We start from the raw sequence: 25,536 nt of genomic DNA, 5'->3' as shown, positions 1-25,536 counted from the left end.
CAGGCAGTTGAGCAACCAAATGCTACGGGGCCTTTGGCCAGACATAATATATAATATACTGCGCTATACCGCTACACAAAGAACAAGAAGAGACTGATGTGCACAAACTTTCAACTGTTTATTATTTACTAGTGCACATAAAATATATACATGATAGGGTGACTGATGGTAAATAGAAAAAGTGAAATGTAAGACAATAATAAAAGTAATCTATGCACATCTGATTTCACAATGACAGGTATGGCCCCGCCTAACGCTCATCTATGAATTTAGATCTGTTTCTCCTAGCGCACGGTGTCTACCAACTTGACATTTCCAAATTCCCCGAGTTTTCCAGGTTTTCCCTGAGTCCCTTTGCAAAATTCCCTGAGTGACCAGAAATTTGTTTTATGTAAAGATGGGCTGATACCATGTAGCCTAATGCCGTCACTCTCTAGCAAGCATGTTAAAAAAACACGACTTTACCCAGTTTGAATAGTAAGGAGCAGCGTTTGTTTTGCTCCAAAAGAAAACAGAAGGCAGGTGTTAGTAAAATGCACAGCGAATAAAGTATCTTCAAAAAATACGGTAAAACCCATTGCAAATTGAGTCGAGCATTCTCAAATAAGAATAAAAAGGAGATGCATAGAGAAGCAAATATTTTCAAATATGAGCTATTCCTATCAACTTATACCAAGCTCATTGATACGAGGCCCGAACTTTCTAACAAGTTGGATTCTCTCTCAGCAGCTGGAAAGTCAGCCTCAACTGTCCTGACATACTCTCAGCCCGCGCAAAACACCTCAGTATTGCGTTTCACTGCTTTTAAGTGTTTATTTGGTTTGGATGATGGTCACCTGCATCTCGGAGGCAGCCATCACTTTGTTTTTTGAGCTCAAGCTCCTTGAAAGAAGCGATGGCCCGCTTCCTTTCCGGTTCATTCCTCAATGCTTAGCTCCTTTGTGTTCTCATCCTCCTTCCACCGTGCGTTCGCCCCACGGACCACTTGAAGCATTCTCTTGGTTAGTTGTACAGTCAACGTCTGATTTTTCGAACTCCCTAGGGGCCACGAAAACGTCCAAAAAATCGGGCAGTTCGAAAAAAAGAATGCATGTCTTTTACTGCCCTGATGGGTTTAAATCACCACAGGCACATCCGAAAAAGCTCTGAAGGCCTGCCAGTACACTTATTAGGCATATTGGTGCTCCTACTGTGACAGGAGATGACGGGTGCATGCACGTATAATTAAGGAATACATAATGTGTTCAAGAGAACAGACTGGTGGGCTAGTTGGTACTACATAACCAGCCATAACCAGTCTTCGTTTCCTTCTCTTGTCCTGATGTTGTTTTTTTGCGCTCTGTCTCAACATAATGTGTCCCTTAAGAATTGCCCCTTCCCACACTTGTTATGCTTCACCGCAGGCCCGATTGCACTATGGCAAAACTAACTTTCGAAAACCGGCTTTCTGCAACACATTGTGCTTTCCGAGCGTCGAAGCCATGCAATTGCGATGAACACAAAGGCGGAGTCAGTGCCATTGCTGACAACGGCAATTCTTTCAATGAAAAAAATTCCCAGTTTTCCAGGTCTTCCCGGTTGGTAGACACCCTGCTAGCATCACAGAAGGTATGCTAAAGTGGTTTACCAGAGTCATTTTTTAGCATGAAGTAAGCTTCCAGAATTTCACATGCATTTTTAGAGCTGCAGCGAGCCAAACCCACGGTTTCATTGAATATAGGCTTGCAGCCGCATCATGCGCAGTGTGCCACCAAATGTCCTGGTGACTGGAACATTTCTGTCACATACCTGTGCTCTCTTAATGTAATACTGTCACATTGTAGCGACAATGAAGAAAACAGTTGCAAAACTGTGAATGACAAAACTAACTTTTTATTGGGTGAACCTGTGCCCAGAAAGCAAGTTACACTCAAAGCACAATGATAGCAGTGAACACAGTCGGCTATCATCAAAATCTGATCTGCAGGGCAAGCACGTCAGCTTTTATACATGAGTCATTGAAGGTTCCAGTATAACTGCTGGTGCCCGCATGTCTTCCAGAAAGTATTACACAATTCACATCTCACATACAATCAGATTACACAATGTTCGGTGACAACAAACAATGGATAGAACCATCGATAACATTTGAGAAGCTTCCGATACATGCGGGCACGTCCTGCGCTGAGCGATGTCTTACCTTTGTTAGCCGGTTAAAATGTGGTCACCAGAGAAAGATAAACAAGTACATGTGTTAATGTTAATACATCCACCTGCCTGCCATATGTAGGATTTTCTTCAAGTGAAAGGGACCTTGTAGACAATGTCAACACATTCCAAATACAGTAAAACCTTGATCATTCGAAGGCCACTAGAGCACGAAAATTCTTCGAATTAAGCGGATTTTTGAATTAACCGAAATGAAGAAAAAAAAAGAAAACAAGCAAGAACTTGCCGCAAAAAGAAATCACCTTGATTTTCCATGTCAGAGAATGATTACTTGATGAAATAATTGAAGTGGGATTGCTTGGCTCGGTAGTTCGCCCAAGTGCCCTGTTGGATCTCCAGCTGGCTCACAACACGTAGCATATAAAAAATCACCACCGCTGCACTCAACAAAACTATGGACAACGTTCACAGAATCGATAACCCCCACTAAAGGGGCGCTTGACCACAAAAATTCAGACTTAATGGATATCGCAGACTTCATAAAGGCATCGTCAGGGTTCCAATTGAGCTAATGTATTTTTGCGACCGATTTTTCAGACGAATTGAGGCCCCAAAGTTCGATTTACCAGACTAAATCGCACGTTCCAAGCTATGCTATGCATTCTTGGAAGCCACGATGTTGGATTTTTCGCTGGCTTGGCTTCCAGTGGCCTGTTTTATCGCCTCCTAGATAGGGAGGTGCATGCTATTCAATACAGAATGCGCCATCCTTTAGTCTTGGAGGCCTTGCCCGCTCTTCTTTGGCTGACAAAATGCTTCAGGAAATGACACTTTCTTTTTTTTTTCAGTCACCACCATCGTCATAATCGCTTAATGCGTGATCTCTTTATATATATATATATATATATATATATATATATATATATATACTAAAGTTTCGGTTGCTGTTTTACACATGGTGTGTCCACTCGGCAGGTGTGCCTTGGAGACGTTGCATCTTTGTTGGTGTGTGTGCGTGGCTTCGCATTTGTGTGATCGCTGCCACCTCCTATGCATTCGTGAGAGCCAAGTGGTTCGAAGTTCGTTTCTTCGATCTCCATGGTAAACTCCACTGGCGGAGATTGCCAGCGCGGTGATGCTCTTGTTGAGTGTATACGGAGCCGACGTCGCTCTTGCGCGAATCCCAAGAAAATCTGATTGCCTCCAAGCATAGTATGGGCAGGGCATTATTAGAGATTCTTTAAGCCCCTCTAAATCTAATAAATTTTATTGTTTCAGACTATTTTTCAGTCTCCGCGTGCTCCGAAAAATCGGTCGGCGACTGTATATAGCACTCTAACCTAAAGGTCGGATGTAGCTGCTGGCCAGAAACTCGAATTATCCGCATAGAGCCATGCGGGTTATTCAAATTCTCCAGTACAATTTGCATTGAAAATCACAGGACCACTCAAATCCTTCTAATTAGCTGAAATTTCGAATTAACCAAGTTCGAATTATGAAGGTTTTACTGTATCTGTTTGCATCCTTTACTTCGCATTTGTTCTTGGCTGATTTTTCTGTATTATTTACTTTTCTGGATAGGCCTTCAATCTTTAAAGGAGCCGAAAAAAAGCTTCGGGAGGGTGCTTAAACTTTGCCTTTAAAATGGAATGCGATAGCATTCAAAGATCCCCAACTGCTTCGCACACTTCCCAGCAACTGCAGCTTATGTAACCGTAATGTTCACTGGGAAACGCTAGCGGCAAACGCTATGCACGAAGGCGAGCTTTCTGGGAGAAACACACCCTCTTGCGTGGGCCGATCCCGGAGGTAGTGCACGGCTGCGCCCATAAAGTTACATCATTTCCAGGTCTCCGTTATTGTTTCACACTTTTAATATTTAAAACTGAGAAGATTTAACACAAAAGCCCTGCGCTGTTGGTGTTTTGTTTGATGACATTTGTTTGTGGGCTGTCATTCTTGAAATTTTGAGGAATAACTTTGTCAAGAATGTAAGACAATGTATGAGCAACTTTAGTGATAGAATAGTGTGGCAACATAACCCATATATACTACATGTCACATAGTAAGGCCTGGCATATACATACACTTATATATGTACAGAAATTTTTGCTCACAGACAACTTTGCCGACACCGACACCAGATTTTCTGCGACATGGGGCACTTAACAGTATCGCGCTAAAGAACTTTTACGCTGTGCTTTTTGCCAATATTTCTGAGGCCATGTGAAATTTTATGCACATAAGGTACCACAGTTACCTTCTTATGCTTTGTAGCTGCTTTTATTTTTTTTGTTACTTAAGCCTCTCAAAATTTTTTCAGTAATGAACATTATAAGTGTGGTAGGATAACCACTGTCCTTAAAGGGACACTAAAGGTTACCAGAAAGTCAAGTTAAAGTGATAAAGCAATGCTCTAGAACGTCTAAGGCGCCAATATAATCGCAAACAGAGCTTTAGTAATCGAGAAATTGAGGTAAATGCATGACACGATTTGAGACCCACCAGCGACATTCTGGTACTAGCCCGATGACGAACGCACTCCTCATCATAATTTATGTCACTAGTACTCAACTACTCGTATTAAAAAGATAATTTCATTAGATTATAAGACGGAAGAGAATGCTACTTAAGTACTTCTATTCGATATTAAGAAAAATGACGTTACTCTTGAATAGTATGGGTGATCGAAAGGTTTCGGTTTCGCTCGACTCTGCACGCTCGACATTGCGCCGCGCGCGCTTTGGAGTTTCAGTTGTTTTTTTATCGCGTCGTGCTGCAGTGGTCCTGCTGGCTCGCGAAACTTGCATTTGGAACAAGCAGCAAGAATGCCCCGTCCATGTGATGTCCTGGGATGCACGAACGGTCCGCGGAACTTGGCCAAGGGCAGTTGCAGCGGCGAATCCAGTGTTACTTATCACTATGTGCCAACGACTGAACCTCTCCGTTCGAAGTGGTTAAGTACCGCACCTCTGCCACAGCGCGCTGGCAATGAGCCGAGAAATCACGTAGTGTGCTCACTGCACTTTCCTCCAGAGGATTACGAGTTAACGCCGACTTACTGAAGTCGCGTGAAGTGCCTTTCAAAGCAGGCCGTCGTCGTAGTAGTACGCAACGACGCTGGCAGCGCGAGCCCTCAACAGCAGGTCCCGTTCATCAGTGCTTAAATCGCTGAACTCGAGCCCAGCATCGCGAGCCAGTGTGTCGTTGACAGGGTCGTCCATTGCAACGAGTGTCAAAGTTGGGGTCATAAAATAAAGAACTAGCTTATTGTCGTGCGCTTTCCCTTCCGCTAGCCACCACAGTTCCGCTTTCGCGCTACTGTTGGCTCTGTTTCTGGCTCTGTTTCTGGCCGCGCCTTTGCGTTTTGTGCAGAAAAGCCGTAGCGCCGTCTGTGGGAGTCGTTTTACTCACCGACGACGCAACGTCACTATGAGACCATGACGTCAATACTCCTCAAGCGGAGGGCGGGTAAGTTGAACTGCGCTAGAGGTACGCGGACGCTTCAGAACGCATTTTCTCTTAAAATAAGTCTCTTCTTCGCACGAAACAAGCGTTTCGAGGCTTTTGGTATTGTATTTCAACAGTACACGTTGACTTAATATTAACCTTTAGTGTCCCTTTAAGCTTTGTGACCTGCCACTGCATACTATCGTCAATCGTATGGTCATATGATTTTCTGATGGCTTGGTTCATGCTCGAGGTGGTGATAGCTCTTCTAACTAACTTGTAATGCCCTGAATCATAAGGGAGCAAACTTTTTTCACTCATTTTATACCCCCAACAAGTGTGAGTTGCACTGAATGTCAACTTCGTTTCAAAGAATTGGAGGCCCCCAACAAGTGTAAGTTGCACTGAATGTGAACTTCATTCCTAAGAATTGGAGGCTATCATTACCTGACATTTCAACCATAAAATCCAGCCCTTACTGTGCACGTGTGAACATTTCCACACTTTCTGTTTCAGTAATTCCTGCGAACCGGTGATATAAAAAACAAATGAGAAAATAATCAATGTAATAGAAACACATCTGGTACCTCCAAGGCTACATAGCTCTTTCTGCGATTTCCTGTCTCCTTTAGCTAGAAATACTGTATTTACTCACATAATTTGCACACTCTTTTTGGCGAATTTAGGCCTTCAAGAAGGAGGTGCGCAAACTACATGGAGATTTCGCAAACACATCTGAACTAACATGTAAATAGTCCTAACGCTGAATATAGATTAAAAAAGAAAATCAAGAATCATAGCACAAGTGAAGGGTACTTGGTTATTTAACAGAACACATACTTTAACCAGCCAAATTCGGTTTGTGGTCTTGTCAAAATCACTGGCTGAGAAATCCGACTCTGAATCGTAGTCACAGTCACTGTCACCAGCCTTTTGCGAGTGAACTCTTCTGCTTTCGCCAGTACCGGACATGAATCTCATTCACGCTGAAGTGCTTGGTGGCGGCACGGTTCCTCATTTTTCGTTTGGCAAGCTCTACAACAGTGACAGGGCGTTTACCAAGCTGACATTCCCCAATTCCCCAAGTTTTACAGGTTTTCCTAGAGTACCTTTGCAAAATTCCCTGAGTGGCACAGAACTTTGTTTTATGTCAAGATGGGCTGACACAATGTCGCCCAATGCTGTCACACTCTAGTAAAGATGTTAAAAATAAAAAAATTACTTAATCCAGTTTGAATAGTAGAAGTTATGTTTATTTTATTTAAAAAGGAAACAGAAGGGAGGGGTTAGTAAAATGCACAGCGAATCAAAGAGCTTCAGAAAAAATGGTATAGCCCATTGCAAATCGAGTCGACCATTTTCAAATACGAATAAAAATAGAGGCATACAGAAGCAAAATATTTTCGAATATGAGTTATCTCTATCAAGCTCATTGGTATGAGGCCCGAACTTTGTCACAAGTGAGATTCTCTCTCAGCAGCTGGAAAGTCAACCTCAACTGCCCTGACATATTCTCAGCCCACGCACAACACCTCAGTGTTGCCTTTCACTGCTTTAAACAGTTTATTTTGGTTTGGATGAGAGACACCTGCATCTCGGCGTCAGCAACACTCTTTTTTGAGCTCAAGCTGCTTAAAAGAAGCGGAGGCACACTTCCTTTTCCGTTTACTCCTCATTGTGTCTGTCCTTTCTGTTCTCATCCTCTTTACACTGCACGTTCACCTAACGGCCCATTTGAAGAATCCCCTTGGTCAGCAGTACAGTCAAAATCCAATTTTTCTGACTCCCGAGGGGCCACGAAAACATCAGAAAAATCAGGCAGTTCAAAAAAATGAATGCATGTCTCTTACTGCCCTTAAGGGCTCAAATCACTACAGGCACATCTGAAAAAGCTCTGAAGGCCTGCTAGTAGTACACGTGTTAAGCATATCGATCCTCGTACTGCGTCAAGAGATGGCGGGTGCACTCGCATATAATTAAGGAATACATACTGGGTCCCATGACAATGGCCCCTTCCCACTTGTTAAGCTTCCCCGCAATACTTCGCGTATGCTTCACAGCGTGACACTGCTGCATTGATGCGAAGCTTACTTTCAAAAACGGGCATAATTTAGCGCTTCGTGCTTTTCGACCTTCGAAGCCATTGGCGAGGTTTTTAGCAAACGTAGAAGTATCTAGGCCTAGAGTTGCCGCGGTGGTCGCTACGGCTGCCAGCGGGCGCCGGCTCGAGGAGGCGAGATAATAAAAATGGCGGCGGTGGTTTTGACTAGTGCCATTTCGGACCTGCGGTCACGGCAAACAGTCCGTATAATCGGATGGCAAAGGATTCTTTCGTCCGAAATTTCATACGTTCTTATGCATGGACTACGGGGCACGTGGTGGTGCCTCGAAGCCATCCGAATTATCCTGCATGTCCCAAAAATCGGGCGTCCGGAAAATTGGTCGTCGACTGTACACCGACAACTCCTCCAGCCGATTACATGGTGTCAAAGACAATTCGTTACGATTCCTGTTACTCAAGCCAGCATTTGCACAACTTTCGTTCTCTTTCAACAAAATTACCGCTAATTTTCCCTACTTACCTAAGTTCCTTGGAAGGACAGTGACGCATGCAGGGAGGCAGAGAAGGTCCCATACCCGGAATACACCGGGGCGAGTGCGCCACTCGATGAAGCCTTCTCCTAATCAGAGGTTAGTCACGTCCTCTTTAACCTCAATAGCAAGTGTGCTACAGGACGAGATGACATCACAAACAAACTTGTTAAGAACTTGGATGACAAGGCAATAGAGATTTTTAACAAATGAGATCAATCAAGTCTGGGAGTCGGAGCAACTCCCTGATGAATGGAGAGTGGCCAAGGTAGTTTTCATCCCCAAGTCCGGAAAACCTACCAGCATAGAAAACCTCCAACCCATCTCGCTCACTTCATGCCTTTGCAAAGTCATGGAGCCTGTAGTTCATAATCGCATATCAAGTCACATCGAGAAACATTGCCTCTTTCCTCACAACTTGATTGGATTTTGATCTTCTCCCTCCACACACGGCGCAACGCTCCTATTGAAGAAATCAATCTTTGATAATCGCACTAGAGACGTGATGGATGTTCTGTCCCTAGACTTGGCGAAGTTTTTTGACAGGGTCAGACACCAACACATCCTAGGTGAGATATCCCAGCTCAATCTTGGCAACAGATTTTTTAACTTTACCAAATCCTTCCTTGGTGAATGCATGGCATTTATCAGAGTTGGGACGGTTACCGAAGGGCCCTTCCCTCTAGGTTGTCTCAGCACACCCCAGGGATCGGTGCTGTCACCCCTGCTCTTTAATATGGCTATGAACAAGCTCTCCGAGAGGTTGGCTGGCATTCCAGATGTCCGGCATGTCATCTATGCGGATGACCTCACCATCTGGATTCCCGGAGGGTCGCTAGCCATATTAGAGGAAAGCTTACAAGAAGCTGTTAACATCACAGAGGATTTCCTCGCTAGCATGGGGTTGACGCTCTGCCTCACAGAGTTGGAGCTACTTCTGTACAGCAAAGTGAGACAAGGAGGCAAAACTAAAGGATTAGCACCACTGAACTCGCTTTCTATTCAGATACAAACTAATGTGGGCACCTGCATACCCAGAGTTGATCCTGTTAAAATCTGAGGGCTAACTATTAATTCCAAAGGGCATAATAGAGACGCTCTGAGTCATCTAACAGGACAGGCAAACAGTGTTCCAAAACTCATTGCTAGGCCATCTAGCCGAAGGAAAGGATTGAAGGAGGACAATCTCATCCAGGCCTTTCAGGCATTCTTTAAAAGTCACGTATCTTACACTGCACCTTATTTAGAATGAACAGGGGCTGAAACTGCTAAGCTTGACTCTCTCATTCGAACAAAAGTGCCTTTGGACTGCCACAGTCTGCTAGCGTGGAAAAGCTGCTGGCCATGGGAATCCACAATACTATTGATGAGATTATTGAAGCACACTGCACAGCCCAAATCGCTTGGCTCTCTGCCACTAAACCTGGCCTCAAAATCCTGGAGGAGGCCGGCATTGAACCTCGGTATAGCCCCAAACCCACTAAACCTCTTAGCAAAGCTAGCAGGTCTCACTTCGCAACAGGCCCTGTACCCTGTAACACTCATCCTGTGTATAATGTAGGCCGGAGGAACGCACGAGCAAGGGTAATCCTACAAAATTTACATCAACACAAGCTAGATGCACTTTCTGTCAACGCAGCACAGTATCCCACAGGGGAAAGATTCTCCATAACAGTGGTGGAGGTAGAGGGAAAAATCATTACTGCAGCTTCTGGAAGGGTCAAGACGTCTCATGTGGCAGAGGAGGCTGCTATCGCTTTAGCTATTAATAGTCGTAAAAAGCCAGCCTTTATATACTCGGACTCGCGCTCGGCCATCTGCTCCTTCTCATCCGTATTGGTAGCGGAAACAACAAGTAAGATCCTTTGGGATCAGGACTCCACAATCAGAAGTGAAGAGCAGGGATATCGCCACATTTATTGGTTTCTTGGCCACTTAAGGAACATTACTGGACCGAATGGGACTAACCCGAATGAGTCTGCTCATAGGCTTGCGCATGACCTCATGAACCGCGCAGCCGAACCTTGGGCCTCAGAAATTCCCATCGATCTAGGAAAAGACCCGCTCCATACATATAATGACATTACCACTCATTATAAACTTAGCCGTAGAACCTTCCCGCTGTCACAATCCAAGCTTGACAGGGCCCAGGCCTCTACACTCAGAATGCTACAGACTAGATCTCACCCTACTCCTCGCTTAATGCATTTACTCGATCAGGAAAACTCACAGGAATGCCGCAATTGTGGATACGAATGTTGTAATTTTGAACACATGCTCTGGCTGTGCCTAGACTTAGAGGCCTTTTCACTTCAAACCAAGGACTCTTGAAGATCCGCCCTCAAGTGTCCAGAACATCTACAACTCCAGGCCATCCAGAAAACCCATGATGTTGCGGTGCGTTTCGGCCTGCCAGTCCTGTCATGGGTGAAGCCATCGGCTCATCCCGGGTCTCCCCGGACGTGAGCTCTTCAGGACCTCAATAGAGTTCTTGTCATGTCATTCCCAGCACAAATTCCCAGAGTTTTCCCTGGGTATTTCCAGACTATTCAAAATCCCTGAGAACTCCCGGTTTTCCCAGTTGGTAGATACCCTGCAGTGAATTTGAATTTTGCTGCGGTTACTGTAGCCCATCGTCTACTGATCAACCAAAACACAACCGGCTAATAGCGTTAGCCTAAACTACCAGGGCCAACCAAGGATGGGTTCCGTCACAGATATAAAAAAGGAAGGAGAGGCAAGGCTGGTGCCACTAAAGCCCCTCCATCCACGCGCCACCGCCGCTTTCTTAAGTAGCGACAACCTTTGTTGTGCGCCGCCTTTTCCCCTCACACCAAATCCGGTTCCGACATTTCCGGTTTAAAAATTTCCGGTTCCAGCGTTCCAATTTGATTTTTTTATTTTGAATTTCCGCTTTGACTGCTGTTAGACAATGGTGAGACGCCTGCACATGCTTAGCAGAGCTGTGGCAGTCACTATAAGAAGAATGCAAAGGGGACAAGCTGTTGTATTCCGCTGTAGTAGTTCACGGTTGCTGTTTTCCAGATGCACGAAAAACGGCAGTGGTCTCCAAGCGCCCAGGCACTACATTCCACTGTACATTGCCGCTCATGGCACAACCCGTCGCAGGTTGACGTGAAGCAGCGAACACGAGCAGATTACAATAGGCAACGGTTCTTGGATGGAATCGCATTTACAGTTTAAACCGCAGTTGGTGCAATTAAAGCCTCTGCATCAACGCGAAAGTAAACAACGCTACAAAACATAGTGTCACTTCCACTCGGAACAGGAAGCTGCAGCTACGTAAGTTCCGCTTGACGCCGGAAGCTAAGGCGGTGAGTGAGAGAGGAGTGTGGAGGAGGAGGGCAGGTTGGCAGTACTTAACCTGGTCGGCGGAAACGTGTATGGAGGGGCTTCAGGTGCCACCACGGTGAAGCTGCTTCTGATACGCCCTGGCACACCTCCGATGCAGAAAATTCTGACTCCGATTGTGCCGCTGTGCGTTGTGCGTGTGCTTTTTCACGGCGGAAGAGAAAGGGAAGGTGGAGGAACATGAACGCTGGAGCAGGCCTAACGCCCTGTGGAAAGGAAGAAAGAAGGGATGTTTATGTGTCAGGAAGGGCGGAGTGCGGACGGTGTTATCGGGGCGATCGAGACACGCTGCCTCAGGTGGTTCGTGTGTTCGGGGGCTTCTGGAGAAAAGAATGAAGGGACTATGCATGCAAAGCACGTCTCATGCATGACTACACTTGCCTATGCGGCGCGGCCATCCAAAGCCTGCCTGTCCAAGAGTGCACGCTGGCGGGCTGGCTCGGGCAGGATGGGGAGCGCAAAATATTCTAGTAAATGTTTTTTCTCCATAAACCTGGCCAAAAATTCCGGTTGTACAAATTATGCGAGTAAATAAAGTATGTCACACAGTACTGAAGCTAAACACGACCCTATACAGATCCCGGCTTTTTGTAAAAGCACTGGTCCTTGAAATGTAATGAACAGCGATTCGAACCCACTGACAACCCAACGTTATTGCTCGGCTCAAGACATGCCGGCATTATTCGGGAACCTACTTGAATGTTATCGTTGATTCTATCGGTTGTGTGTGTTCTCACCAAACCTTGTGTAATCAGATTGTACGCACGCAACATTGCTATTGGAGCAGTACAATGTACCTTCTGCAGAAGACTGGAAGATCCAAACTTCAGGCTTGTCTTTTACCATGGAACTTATATTTAGTGCTGATGAAACAACAAGATGGACAAAAGATAGCCCCAAAATGCTCTGTCAGGCTCACCTTTAGCAATCTGATTGTTGGCTTGATGCATCCTAAGTCCTTTATCAACTTCTTCTCAGCATCTGGGAAGTGAATGCGCCAGAGGTTCTGATTATCTTTGGGCGGCTTTGGAACCATGAACCACTTTTTGTCATTCTGCTGCAACAGAGGGCAAGGAATCACAAGAATGTGCACCTTTAAAAGTTCCGCGTCAGTCAGGGAAATTTTACGAATAGTACTAGGGTATGTTAGCTTAAGTTTGCTGTTATCTTCATGCAGTATTATATTCACCCTGTGCTGCAAAATATATGCCATACCAGAAATGACAGAGTACGTCTTTATGCATGTCAGTACAAGACAAAACGCACACCTCTTCGAGAAGTTCCTCGAACCACTTTTGACGAGGCACATTCGCAGGAAGATAATTGAAGTCGTGCTCCAATACAGGCACCAAGTCTATGTCTATTTGGCTCTTGTCGCAAATGTGCACAAGCAGCGTCCTGGCAGGCCCACTCTGCCGCACTGTCAGCTGAAAAACATGCATGCACAAAGCAGTAAGACTGATGTGCACCGTCCTGGAAGTCACCCTGGTGTCAATAGTGGATGAATTAAGTGCAAAACAAAAATGAAAACAAGTTCTTTTTTTTTTCACTTTTGCTACTTCACATGATGTCACCGTGATTCTTGATGCCACACTTCCTTGCGGCATACATCATATTTGGAAATCAAATATGTAGCAGTATGAAATCATGCTCTCAAGTCTTACTCGTAAGATGTATTCTATTTTACACTTTTCTGTTCAGATTTCATTCCTCCATAATAGTACGGTGGCGTCCGTCATTATAGTGAACACGCAGAAGCATGCCTTACACTTTTGGATGTTGTACATCTGTGGGTTCCAAATGGTGGAGCCTCAATGCAATAAGCAGAATAAGCAACAGCCAGCACCACCTTGTGGAATTAGTACCATATCTTCAGGACTATAGGTCGCACCCCCCACTTTCCGCGAATGTCAAAGAAAAAATTGGAATATAAGTTGCACCGGTGTATAAGATGCTCCTAATTCAACTCGGTCAGCATGATGAAATGCGATTATGCAAGCTCGTACACACGTCACAAAATGCCTTACTTACCTATTTCAGGGTACTAAATTTCTGTCAACAAAAGATATTATGGGCCACAAGTTCTAACAGAATAAGACTTCAAGAAACACTTATCTTAGTGCAGAAAACCAGCATTTATTGCCCTTCACTTGAAGCCACTGATGGCCTCGTCTGCCAGTGCACTCAAAAAGTTTATCCCTTTCGACTGGCAGCATCAATTGAGTCACCGTCATTGGCCTCTGAATAACATTTATGAGACATGAGCATGTCACTGGCGTTGCCTCTGCGGCATCGAGACAAACACACTAACGACCAAAACGTGCCTGCCTTGAATCTGAACACACGCACAGAAAATTGAAATGGCGACTGGATGCCAAAAGCTCTACTTCTCGGATGAACTATTGATGATGATGGTAACGAACTAGTGCTTTTTGTAACCAGTTTACTTCTGGCGCCACAACATACAAAAAAAATTGTGGCACTCCCTTTTCTGTTTTATTGTGTCAATTCTGTGGGTTTAACCTTTTTGCTATAAAAAGTAAACTATTACTTCAAACTCTTACACATGACTTCCAATCAGGGTGGAGGCATTCATATCAGAAAGCTAGCTGCAACTGCACTGCCTACATGGCAAGTCCTAGCAGGTATCTTCTGTCACTATTCTGGCACCAATGTAAATGCAAGATCTGATTTCTTTCAGAATGTTGCTGCGCACGACTTGTTGTAGTCAAGAAAAAAAAAATTTATATTGGTAGTGCCAGCATGCATGGTTTTAGGCATATATAAGTCGCACCGTTGCTTAAGGCACACAGATGAAATTTGTGGAAGAAAAATGTGACCTACAGTAGGGAAAATACAGCACTCTGCCAAGACAGACACTTCCCCACTTTCCAGAAAGGACAATTTATGTTGCCCTGGCTCTCATGACATCTTAAACAGCAGATAAAACCATACATTGCTAAAATGGAGAATGCACAGACACCAAAGGTGGAGTTTGTGTGCCACCAGCACGTAATGATGCATGCACTGCCACCGTGCAGCAGTTTCGAGAACTAGGTGTGCCCTGCACCGCAGCTTTGCTCTCTTCTGCACACATCTGTGCACAATCATTTGTTACGTTCACACAACATACAAAATGATGGCCAGAGTCCTTGATCACAAAATGATTGCTAGAGTTTCCAATGGGATCTTGTTTGCAACGCTTACCAAGAAAGCTTGAAAAGCATCAACCGTTGAGCTAGTTGGTGCGACATTGCATGAACTAGTTGATGCTGCAATTGCAGGCTCCCAGGCACACCTGGTGGTTAAGAAAGCTTAGCTACCAAGTGTGCCTGAGAGCCTGTAGAGATATTTCAGACTGCTGAAGCACAAATAGCCAAAAGTATGGCACTGTTCTTTCAAAGCTAGAATGTAGTCTAGAAGTGTGTTGGAACAGCTGTGCCTTTGCTCACATGTGTATAATTTTGCCTCACGATACTTAAAAATACACAAACTCATGAGCCCAGTTCACATCAGTATAACATTTATTTAATGGTGCAGTCAAATCAAGCATATAAAAAAGAAAAAGTTGCAGTTTCACCCAAAAGGCAAAGCATTGATTGCGACAGTAAAGTATTACACAACTTCAACAAGTAAGGTTCATGGTTTTATCGGCTGTATAATTGCAGCAAACATTCCCTGACTAATTACGCCCGCATGTGCAAACGTGAAGCAATTTCACTCGATGACTGCAAACATACCCAGTCACAATCCTAGTATGGTGAAGAGCACAAAACGAGGGAAGCAAACACATCTTCAAAACTTAAGGTTATGCAACCTCCAGGCCTATAGGTGCGCGCCCGAAGACATCGCAAACGCAGCCACCAGCCACCCCAGCTCCCCACCCAGTCTTTGCCTGCGCCGGAGATAACCTCCAAGACAGGGCGTGGCGTCGCACAGCTGGGCTAAAGAAAGAGACCCGCACTTGGCCAGATGCAGCGGTGATCGCCATGGCTACAATGAATACACCACAACTACGTTGATGGGGAACAAACAACATCCTCAATCAAGAGAAAAAAGACAAAAAAATGTACATTGGCAACTGCCAGCTAGCTGCTCTTATGCAAGGCAAAGGGCGGCGAGCATGGAGAAGATGGTGGGCAGGTGAAAATAAATGTTTTTTATGCGTTATGTTGGTGTGACAAATTTGAATACAACATGAGGCGCTTTCTAAGTTGAGAAATTTCTGAAAAAAGCTTGCATTATATTCGTGCAAATATAGTACGCACCTCAAAATATTCAGAGTCATCCTTTCCGTGCTGTTGCCTATAGGCTACCAGGGCCTTATCCATTACGGACTGCAACCACGTCTGCCACAATAAGGGCTGAAACTTTAAATCTTTGCTGAATAGGCCATACAAAGACTTCATTTCTGGCCCCTTCATGGTCTCCAGTAGGCGCTCTGCGCAAACCGTGGTCAGAGTGTAGCTCACATGACCAGGTGTTTCTGCAACCAGCTGGAAAACCACACCAAACCATACATAGCTCGCATTTCAGACAGGGACACCTACAGTCCCAAGTTTTGCACATTTGTCCTAAATGTATGTAATCACAAGCCCCAAACCGAACATCTTGCAAGTCATATATTCACAGGTGGGGTTTAGTGACTTGCAGTGTAGACATCCTTCCACAGCATTAAACCAATAAGAGCATCTTTTCAACAAGGCGAGGCCCAAAAACTGCCCAAGCATCCTCAAGCCTGCAAAGTTTATTCTTTACAGGTGATATAATTATACAGAAAGTATTTATGCGGTCATGTAACAGGTTGTCCATGGCAATAATAAGCATAAAAGATAAATAATAAATAAGGCACATCAGCACAGACTGAACATGGGCACTGTAATTTCTAAGAATCGTGCTAAATCAATGGCACCATCAAAGTGCTGAGTTTGCAACAAGGAGGCGTGCTGTCTCGCAATGAAGTGTGCAGGTGCACGGCACATGTTGAGTGCTGCTTTCAAATCAAGCTCTAGAGCGGTCATGCAACAAACTGTAACATGGTAGGTGGAATGAGCATATTTCATTTATTATACCCTCAAGGCCTGTGAAGGCTTTATAGAGGGGAGTGGGTTACAAGTAAATTCAAACAGCAAGTCTTACAAGAGAAACATGTACCACATAGAAGTACAATTTGACAAATAATTCAGTAGGAATACAATGAGCAATTACAAAAGCTATTACAAAAAAAGGACAACAGCATTCTAGCAAGTAATGTTGGTTAAGGCATCACGAAACAAAAGATTATCGCTGATGGATACAATGTTTGCGGGAAGGTGGTTCCACTCTGGTGATGTCCGAGGTACGAATGACGGGGAGAATGTATTTGTGCTGCAAGAAGGGATGTGAACCTTGTAAGAATGATCGATGCAACGAGATACGTAGTGTGGAGTATGGATTAAGACATCACGCAGTATTGTGTGGTGAAAAATTTTGTTAAATAATGATAAACGGGGCAACTTTACGTCGAGCTGCTAGAGATGGAAGAGAAAGGCTAGTTTTTATGGCTGTTACGCTGGCAGTTCTGTTATAATTCGAAAGAATAAAACGAGCAGCGTTATTCTGAACTAATTCTAATGTGTTAAGAGACTGATGCAGCGTATTCTAATTTTGGGCATATTAGTGTTTTATAAAGCAATAATTTCAAAGTGTGTGCAGCCTTAAAAAAGTTTCGCCTTAAGTAACCAAGAGCGCGGTTAGCATTGTTCACTATATTAGTAATGTGAGTTGCCCAGGTAAAGTCGTATGTAATATGAATTCCATATGTAAGGCAACAGTCTTGACAGCAAGTATGAAGGCTGTCAAAAGCATAAAAGTGAACTCTGGCATATCAAAAGTGATCTAGAGATTATCAAAGATATGAAGGCAGTTGGGTATTACTAAACAGCTATCAAAGGCATTGAGAGGAATTGCCAAAAGCAATCTGAGGTCAGAAATTATTAGAAGGTTACTGAATGCAGTGCAAGTGAGCACTGCCGCAGGGTGCCCAAAGATCCAATTGGCAATCAGCCTGTCTGAATTATTACCACACAATAGTGTGCAGCAGCAATTAACTTCTGTACTTGTTGGCAATGTTCTAGCAGAAAGTATCTTCAGTAATGAGAAGCCTACAGAAAAAGAACACAAATGTAATGCATCTGGATTTTCCTGTGGGTAGAGCATGAAGCCAGAATAAAGTTCACTGTAAGAAGAGCTCTAGGCTGAGCATAATGGTGAACCAGTATTTGTCTTTCCTTCTTTCTGGGTATATTTTCACCCTTAATGCGAATTTAGTGAAATTACATTCCAAAATGTGACGACTTCCACAATTACAATCTGAAGCTCGTCTTAAAAACTATAAGTAACTAGCGCACTTAAGATAACTACCATAAGCCCACAGGCAAAATAAAGAGAATAAATGCAGAAATAAACATTGCAGGAGCTCTGGAATAAATAACTTGGACTTGGAGCTCTGGAACAATTTGAGGACACAATTTGCGGACACAATGTAATGGTGTCCTCGCATAATGTCCTATTCCTTAGGACCTTTGAGGTATATAGTGAATAATTGATTGATGATTGATGTTTAATGGCGCAAGGGCCAGGAATGGCCAAAGAGCGCCATGTCCTTGGTGATGAGTTCACAGTGTAATTATGAGTTCTATGAAATTGGTGTGACGGGGCTGTAAAGGAGCCTTAAAAGTAGTCGCGCTAAAGTGCATAAAATCTGTATAATAAGATTATGGCGATGACGTATGACGTGTGCTATGAACATTGAGATGTATTTAAGAAAATAATACGATGCGTAAAAGTCTATCATGTTATAAGATATGCTAGAGCACTACTGCCTCCTTAGAGCCCTTGAAACACAAGGGCCTGGAGGCATGTGCTATACAGTACGACTATCCCAGCGGCATCCTCTAAAGAGAGGTATAGTGAATAAACCAATGATTAAATTACTAACAAATTTGCTGACTGTCAATTAACCTATGAAGCCAAAACTTGCAGGGTGTCTAGAGGGTGACTTGAAAAGAAGCTATTGATGGAGCAATGATTGCAAATACACTTTGGTACTTCGTGGTGATTTGAACATCGACAGCTTAAGCGCAGCTAGTGTGGCTTCTGAACTTGTCCATTTACTGGAAGCCTTCAAATGTGCCACATACCTGCTGACACATATTCAGTGTGACAAATCGACTTGACTTGAAGTGTTCTTTACAAAACAAACGACGAACTCCTAACTTCTGCTGTTACAGCAGCTGATCTAAGGGACCTACTTACGTGTTCATCAATCATGAGCCATCTTGCATTGAACAAAACCGAACTGTGCCGTCACATTTTCAAAATATAAACAAATTCACGCAGCAAAATTTTAGGCAACATCTGGATGAAGTGACGTTGGGACACCCTGCATGGACAACAAAGCGTGTCATCGGCATATCTGTAGGGCTAGTACAGCTGATCCTTTATATATACATGGACTGTACTGCGGTTAAAAGACAAACAAAAAGAACCGCCACAAAATTCCACAATGTAGTTACAGAAAGGTATTGCTTTCAAAAAGCAAAATGGATTCAAGGATTGCAGAAATGTGCGGTGATGGGATTAAGAAGGCACAGGATGAAGTTAGCTGGTGCAGAACAGAGCCAGCTGGAAATAACCGGTAGTGGCCTTCATCCTGCAGTGGACTTAAATAGCACAATGATGAAGAAGGACATGATAATGAGGAAAAAGGGGCCTTTACAAAAATGCTGCTAAAATTGTCTAATTGTCTTTTGTAGCATATTAAGTTAAAATAATGGCAAGCTTTACACTGTAAAACTAGTTAGTGGCAAAAGAGAAGAAATGTCTGTTACCTTAAAATCACATTCCTGAACAGGCAGTTTCATAACAAGATTGATGTCGAATTCATCAGCTTGCCGTATACGCAGCCCTTCGTAGCTGCTTCCAGTGTAATATAGTCTGAAATGTTCAATATTCACTAACACAAATACTGCACACTTGCGCCGCTGTTTTCAAATAGTGCATTAATTTCTGGCCAGCAACAATGTAAAACATGTAACTAATGCAAGCAAGCCCTAATGCATGCTGTTCAGCAAGGGAAAACTACCCCTACCTAACAGTAGCACGAACCTGATTTGCAGCATCACATTATCTGCAAAAAAAATGTGAACTTTTCTTTTTGTAACATTTCCTCTACCTAGTGAACTTCTCAAGACCTCAGTATCTCATTCAACATTCTATGCTCCTGCACCCTTACAGAAGTCAATAAATTCACTTTCACCCTACTTTCTGCTAGCCTCATGGTTAGCTCAGCTGGCAGAGCAACTGGTCCAGAAAGGCACTGGTGCCAAATTTGATCCCCAGACCAGAAAGACTTCTCTTCAAGGGACCCTGAAACGATTTTGACGATACAAACGTACTGAGTCGTTAGAGTAGGTCCTTCTGATCATTGACACATCTAAGTGCTCTGCATAAAGCGTGTAATTTATCATAAGGTTTTAAAAATGCACATTGCTGCCGATCGTAGCACCCTGCTCGGTGGAATTTTAAGCCGCCCCTACCCATATGACGGAAATCACCCATATGACGTCAGTGGTGCGAGCTATCCAATTGGATGACCAGGGCGTGTGATCGATAATTTTTCCAGCTTTATGGTAAACAAATGATGTTCGTAATAGTAGGAATGTTGGTTAATTTGTTTTTATAAAAAGAAAGTAACATAAAGAGAATGCACAAGAACAATTTTTCAGTACACTTAAGCACTTCCGGCACACAGCAAATGTCGTCTGCTTGTGTTACAACGTACTCCGTCTTTGACGAGAGCTCCGCCATCGGTGTCGGTCTGTCTTTTCGCGAGTGCTGTGATTCGACTTTGTTGCATTGTGGACTGCAAACATAGCGATTGACAATATGTCAAGCTGCGACATCGTGTCCCTCTGCGAGCCAGTAGACGAGCGGACTGGCTGCAGCGCATTGGACTGCCGCTATCTGATCGGCGCCAGGATTTGCGTGATTGCGGCCGTCACTTTACACCGGATGATTACTGACACAATAGCGTTTCACGAGTCCGGTATTAGGGTAAACGCAAGAGCAAGGTGCGTCGTTTCACGGAATGAACAGAAGCGCAAATGTGAATGGTCTGCACGGTGCAGCCACCTGATGGCATAGAGCTCAACCAGACACAGTAGCAGTAACAAAATGTATTCTTCTTTGCTGCTGGTGTAAATTTTTCACAGGAGTGTAATCGTTAACATGTTGTTTTTGTAAATGTTTAAAATGTTTGACACTTGGTTAGAGCAACACCATGGAGGCCGATCAGGCAGCTCACGTGCGTCGACACTAATGTTCCTTCATCAGCTTGAATTTAAGCCTCCACCGTTCCGTCGAAATGTTCAGCTAGTGTGCGATTACCGGAATACCAGACACACTCGGTGCTACAACAGAATGCTCGCAACGCACGCTGCTTCGATAGCTCTCGCTTGGGGTCGACGGCCAAGCGGCTAGCGGAGACGTATCGGGCGGGGGGAGGGGGGCGCTCCAAAACAACCAGAAGTGGACGACGTGATGTCGCATCGTGACGCAGAACCAGTGAAAGCAGAGTTTAGCCCTGATCGCTCGGCGTACGAGTTGAGGAAAAGCATGGCTAGGGAGGAGGGTAACTTCTAATCGCTTGTAGCTCCATTAATACGTAACGCTTCCCTTAAATTGTGGTGCGAATGTTCCATTTAAGCTGTACCCTACGCGTCTACAAAATTTGACCGAACCGTTTCAGGGGCCCTTTCAAGCTAAAAGCTTTCTTTCTTAAAATCCTGTTCGAGTGTGTTCGTCTAGTCCCATGTTACATTCAGATGGATGCCAATATTCCTTAGCCCACATTAAGCATGAATGCTCATAGTTCCACAGTTTGACACAGCAAATGAAGTGTACCCTTGCCCTACCTTTTAAATATCAGAGCAAACAAGCGGTCCTCCTTCTTCATCTCTTCACAGAGGTTCTTTAAGAGCTTGTTCAGGATTGACTTGTTCCTCTCCGTGATATTATTGTCCTTGGACAAAGCCTCGTGCAGACGTTGCATGTTGTGTTCTGGTTTCACGTCCACTGCCATGGCTCGTGTTCAGTGCAGCAACCACAGAACCACAGATGAAACTGCAGTGAATATGTACACACTTTAAAGCACCAGCATGGCAGCATGCAGACAGGCACGGCTTTCAAGGTGTTTTAATGCTTACTACCTCAAGCACACCAACCAACTTTTACTAGCTACAGATTTCATTCTAACAATCTAAGTTCCCTATGCATACTTTGCTTCCACAAATGTGCTTCACGGTTTCAAAGGCCTGATCTATCTCCTGTACTGCTTCATGAAAGTGCTAATCTATAATACCGATGGCACATAGCACATATTCGATCTCGATAAACTGGGATTGAACTTCTCGGTTGCGGTTGGCTTCTTTACGTAAGCTGTGGGAGAGGGCCAATTCTGGTCAAGAATTTCTATCCAGACTAGGCTCGATCACGATCAAAAGTCGTAGTGTGACACTGGTATAACGCTGAAATTCAGAGGTAAGAAAAAAAAACTTGAAAAATACGCCGACACGGTACAATGGGTAACAGAATAAAAGATTTATGTGCGTAACATTAAGAAGTAGGCAGATGGCACACTTAGACACCAATATTTTCAAATGCAGTGGTGTTTTAATAAGGGGTAATGTCCAGTTATTGGAAAAGAGAACAGAAGACAAAGGGATAGAAAGCAACAGGACAGGCCATTTAAGTCTCACTTTTTAGCTTCTAAAATCAGCATAGAAGACAGCATATCTAATCACAAGCTTCTACTTTCAGAATTGTATCGCCTAGGCAGCCACATGTTGCATAGTGGCACTAGGACTCACATAGCAGTTAATTACAGCAAGAAAAACGATGAAATTGCAATAGATTACCTTGAAATACTGCAGGACAACTTCTTTAATGCAACAAAAGTTGAAAAATGGAATCGAACATACTGGCAAGACTTAATTCCCACCAAAAGAAGAAAGACTATGCAAGGAATTCCATGCCAAACGATATGACTGCAAGTCATTTAGTTCTCCTGAAAATGAATTTTAAAGAATGACTTAAAAGCCAATTTGAGTGAATTTAAAGTGTTCTCAACTCATGCCCATGAATGTATGACTTTTTACTGGCCTATCTGTCTTTGTGAAGTCCGAGTCTACACTGCCACTTTGCCTAGAAATGACGAAGCTGGCTCCTTTTTATACAAGATGCCAGCCGACACTAGTCATCTTGACAGGCATCATATCGATGTTTCTCTTCATCTTGCCGCAGCATAATGCATTGAGCTTGGGACATGTCAGCTGCCTTGGGCGGAGGCAAGTCAAAAGCAACGGTGATCTTTCAGCACTCATGTAGTCGCTGAAATCGTCACTCAAATCGAAGCTGATATCGCTGCTGTCCAGTTAAAAAGAGCTGGTAAGGCTCCCCATGTGGTTAGATGACATCAGCTTCGCTTTTTTGGCAGTGACACCACGTGTACTGCATGTTTAGCACACATTCTGTGTGTTTACATTACGGCAGTGTAGGATCCAACATCATGGACTCGTCGTAGACATCACGCGAAGCAGCTACCTGTCTCGGTTTGAGTTATTTATCGGTTATATAAAATTATTGATTAGTTTCTAAGGAAACTGGACTATCCTACAGGTGAAAGGACTGTCAATGCCATTTGAAAATGACAATATCCTAAATATAGATAAAGAAAAAGTAGGAGTTGCCTGTAAAATAAAAGTGGAAAAAACACGCAAAAATAAAAAGAAATCTGCATTTTTCTTCAAGCTTCCAGATCAGTATGAATCACAACTAAAGACTGCAAGAGAGCACTTTTTTTTACACTTTGACCAAGTTCATGAAAGATCAACTGTGTAAATTCTGGAAGTATTTACTATGCCAGACAGACCCTGTGAATAAAATTGAAATTTCTGATAGTATCACTGAATATCTATACTATTGCAAATTCTTTCAGCCCTTACATCCAGTAAGTCTTTACATACAAGCAGCCTCTATATATCCCACTAAGAGGCAACGAATTCGAAATGCCTGAGGTTACAATATCAGCATTGGTGTTTTTAACCTGCCTTTACAACTTGATGTCAAAAAATCACTTTGCCCGGACAAAATTCCTAATACTCTATTTCTTAAACACTACACAACTCAGTCATCCACACTTCTACAAAAGATATTTGCCTCATCGTTTGAAACAGTGGAGCTTCCTGCTAACTGGTTGTACATGAAAGTGACAATGTCCATAAAAACAGAAACAAGCAGCTCATTGAGACGTACAGCACATACCGATACTATTGACTAGCATATGGTGCAAGTTAATGGAGAACATCATAACACTGTACTTTGGTCAACCAAGGGAACAGGCTGGCTTCAGGAAGGGATACTCTACAATCGATCACATCCATGTCATTGATCAGGTAATCGAGAAATCTGCAGAGTACAATCAGCCTCTCTATATGGCTTTCATAGATTACGAAAAGGCATTTGATTCAGTGGAGATACGAACAGTCATAGAGGCATTACGTAATCAAGGAGTACAGACCATTTATGTAAATATCTTGGAAAATATCTACAGAGATTCCACAGCTACCTTAATTGTACACAAGTAGAAAGATACCTATAAAAAAAAAAGGGGTCAGACAAGGAGTCACAATCTCTCCACTGCATGCTTGGAAGAAGTATTCAAGCTATTAGCTGGGAAGGCTTAGGAATAAGGATCGAAGGCGAATATCTCTGCAACCTTCGGTTTGCAGATGACATTGTTCTATTCAGCAACACTGGAGACGAGTTACAACAAATGATTGAGGTCCTTAACAGAGAGAGTGTAAGAGTGGGGTTGAAGATTAACATGCACAAGACAAAGATAGCAGTACAAGATAGCAGTACAAGTACATTCATCATTGCTGTAGCAGCGATGATGAATGCACGCTGACTAATGAGGCTCCATCGTATTTTGCAGTTGGCTGTTACTGGTGACTCATCCTGATTTCCCAAGGGAAGCTTCCTCTGCGGCAAGAGTGTTCTCCGTCAACACTGTGGTTGTGGATGCCATTGCCTTCGGGTGTGTTGCCGGTGTCAACAATCGTCAGTACCGCCATCTATCCAAAGCAACAGCAACAGGAACTGATATCGCTTGAAGCGAGCTGGTGGTTGTCCAGCCCAGCATTCTGGCAGTAGCAGCGACGGTGAATGCAGGCTGACTGACGAGGCTCCATCATTTTTTGCAGGTTGGTGTTGTATCTTTCTTGTACTGAGTTCACGCATGCATTGTCGTCGTCGTTGCTGCCAAGTGTTGAACATACAATGTACGTGCAGTATGTTCTCTTGAAGGTTCATGTTTTTGTGTAAACAGGTCAGGTTAACTGGGCCAATACCTAAGTGAGAGTTATCGCAGACGGCTTTGGTGGGGTGGCGAAGGCCCTCGGGGAGAAACAACCGAGCAGCGTTAAGGAAGTTGCAAAGGTTCTGATGGATCTGGTGGGGAAAATGGGTGATTTTGCAAATGCCATGACAATGGGGGTGGCAACGGGTGGAGGGTTCCAATGCTGAAGTTCATGCTAAACTGTTTGGAATATGATATTATCTCACCATTATTAATGAAGGCTTTGAGAAATTCAAGAAAGATGTTCCCGATTTTGTAGTGAACTCACGGAGTAAATGCCCAGTATGACCAGTCCAAAAAGGAAATTCAAGAGCTCTGAAGGGAACTTGATATTGCAAAGAAGGAAATTGTTGACATGAAACAGTATAGAAGAAATATGAACCTCGAGATCAAAGGTCTTCCAGTGGTCGAAAACAAAGTCCTAATGGAAAGAGTAGAGGAAATTGCTACGTACCTCGGCGCTAAACTACGCAAAGGTGACGTTGAGATCGCCCACCAGGTACACTCAAAATACA

General features: G+C 43.7%; 1 protein-coding gene across 16 annotated transcripts in view; it reads right to left on the bottom strand.

The window, feature by feature from the left end:
- The window catches only part of LOC142557808 (cyclic GMP-AMP synthase-like receptor), a 221,676-nt gene that overhangs the window by 39,616 nt on the left and 156,524 nt on the right, over positions 1-25,536 (bottom strand). For 12 of the 16 annotated variants that reach the window (XR_012822848.1, XR_012822850.1, XR_012822851.1 and 9 more), the window contains 5 exons: positions 21,519-21,726; positions 19,434-19,539; positions 15,831-16,058; positions 12,831-12,989; positions 12,482-12,619 (listed from right to left, as the gene is read on the bottom strand). Coding sequence is in view for 13 of the 16 variants with exons in the window: in XM_075669945.1 (XP_075526060.1) it covers positions 12,482-12,619; positions 12,831-12,989; positions 15,831-16,058; positions 19,434-19,539; positions 21,519-21,685 (798 nt within the window). In the remaining 3 variants the exon portion in view is untranslated. Of the gene's footprint in view, positions 1-12,481; positions 12,620-12,830; positions 12,990-15,830; positions 16,059-18,858; positions 18,986-19,433; positions 19,540-21,518; positions 21,727-25,536 lie in introns of those variants that run through there. The other 4 variants (XM_075669946.1, XM_075669948.1, XM_075669947.1 and 1 more) reach the window with 4 other exon arrangements.

This window comes from Dermacentor variabilis, chromosome 9 (genome assembly GCF_050947875.1).
Source record: "Dermacentor variabilis isolate Ectoservices chromosome 9, ASM5094787v1, whole genome shotgun sequence".
NCBI classification, from domain to species: Eukaryota; Metazoa; Arthropoda; class Arachnida; order Ixodida; family Ixodidae; genus Dermacentor; species Dermacentor variabilis.
The sequence above is the reverse complement of the archived record's forward strand: the minus strand, read 5'-3'. Positions and strand labels throughout refer to the sequence as shown.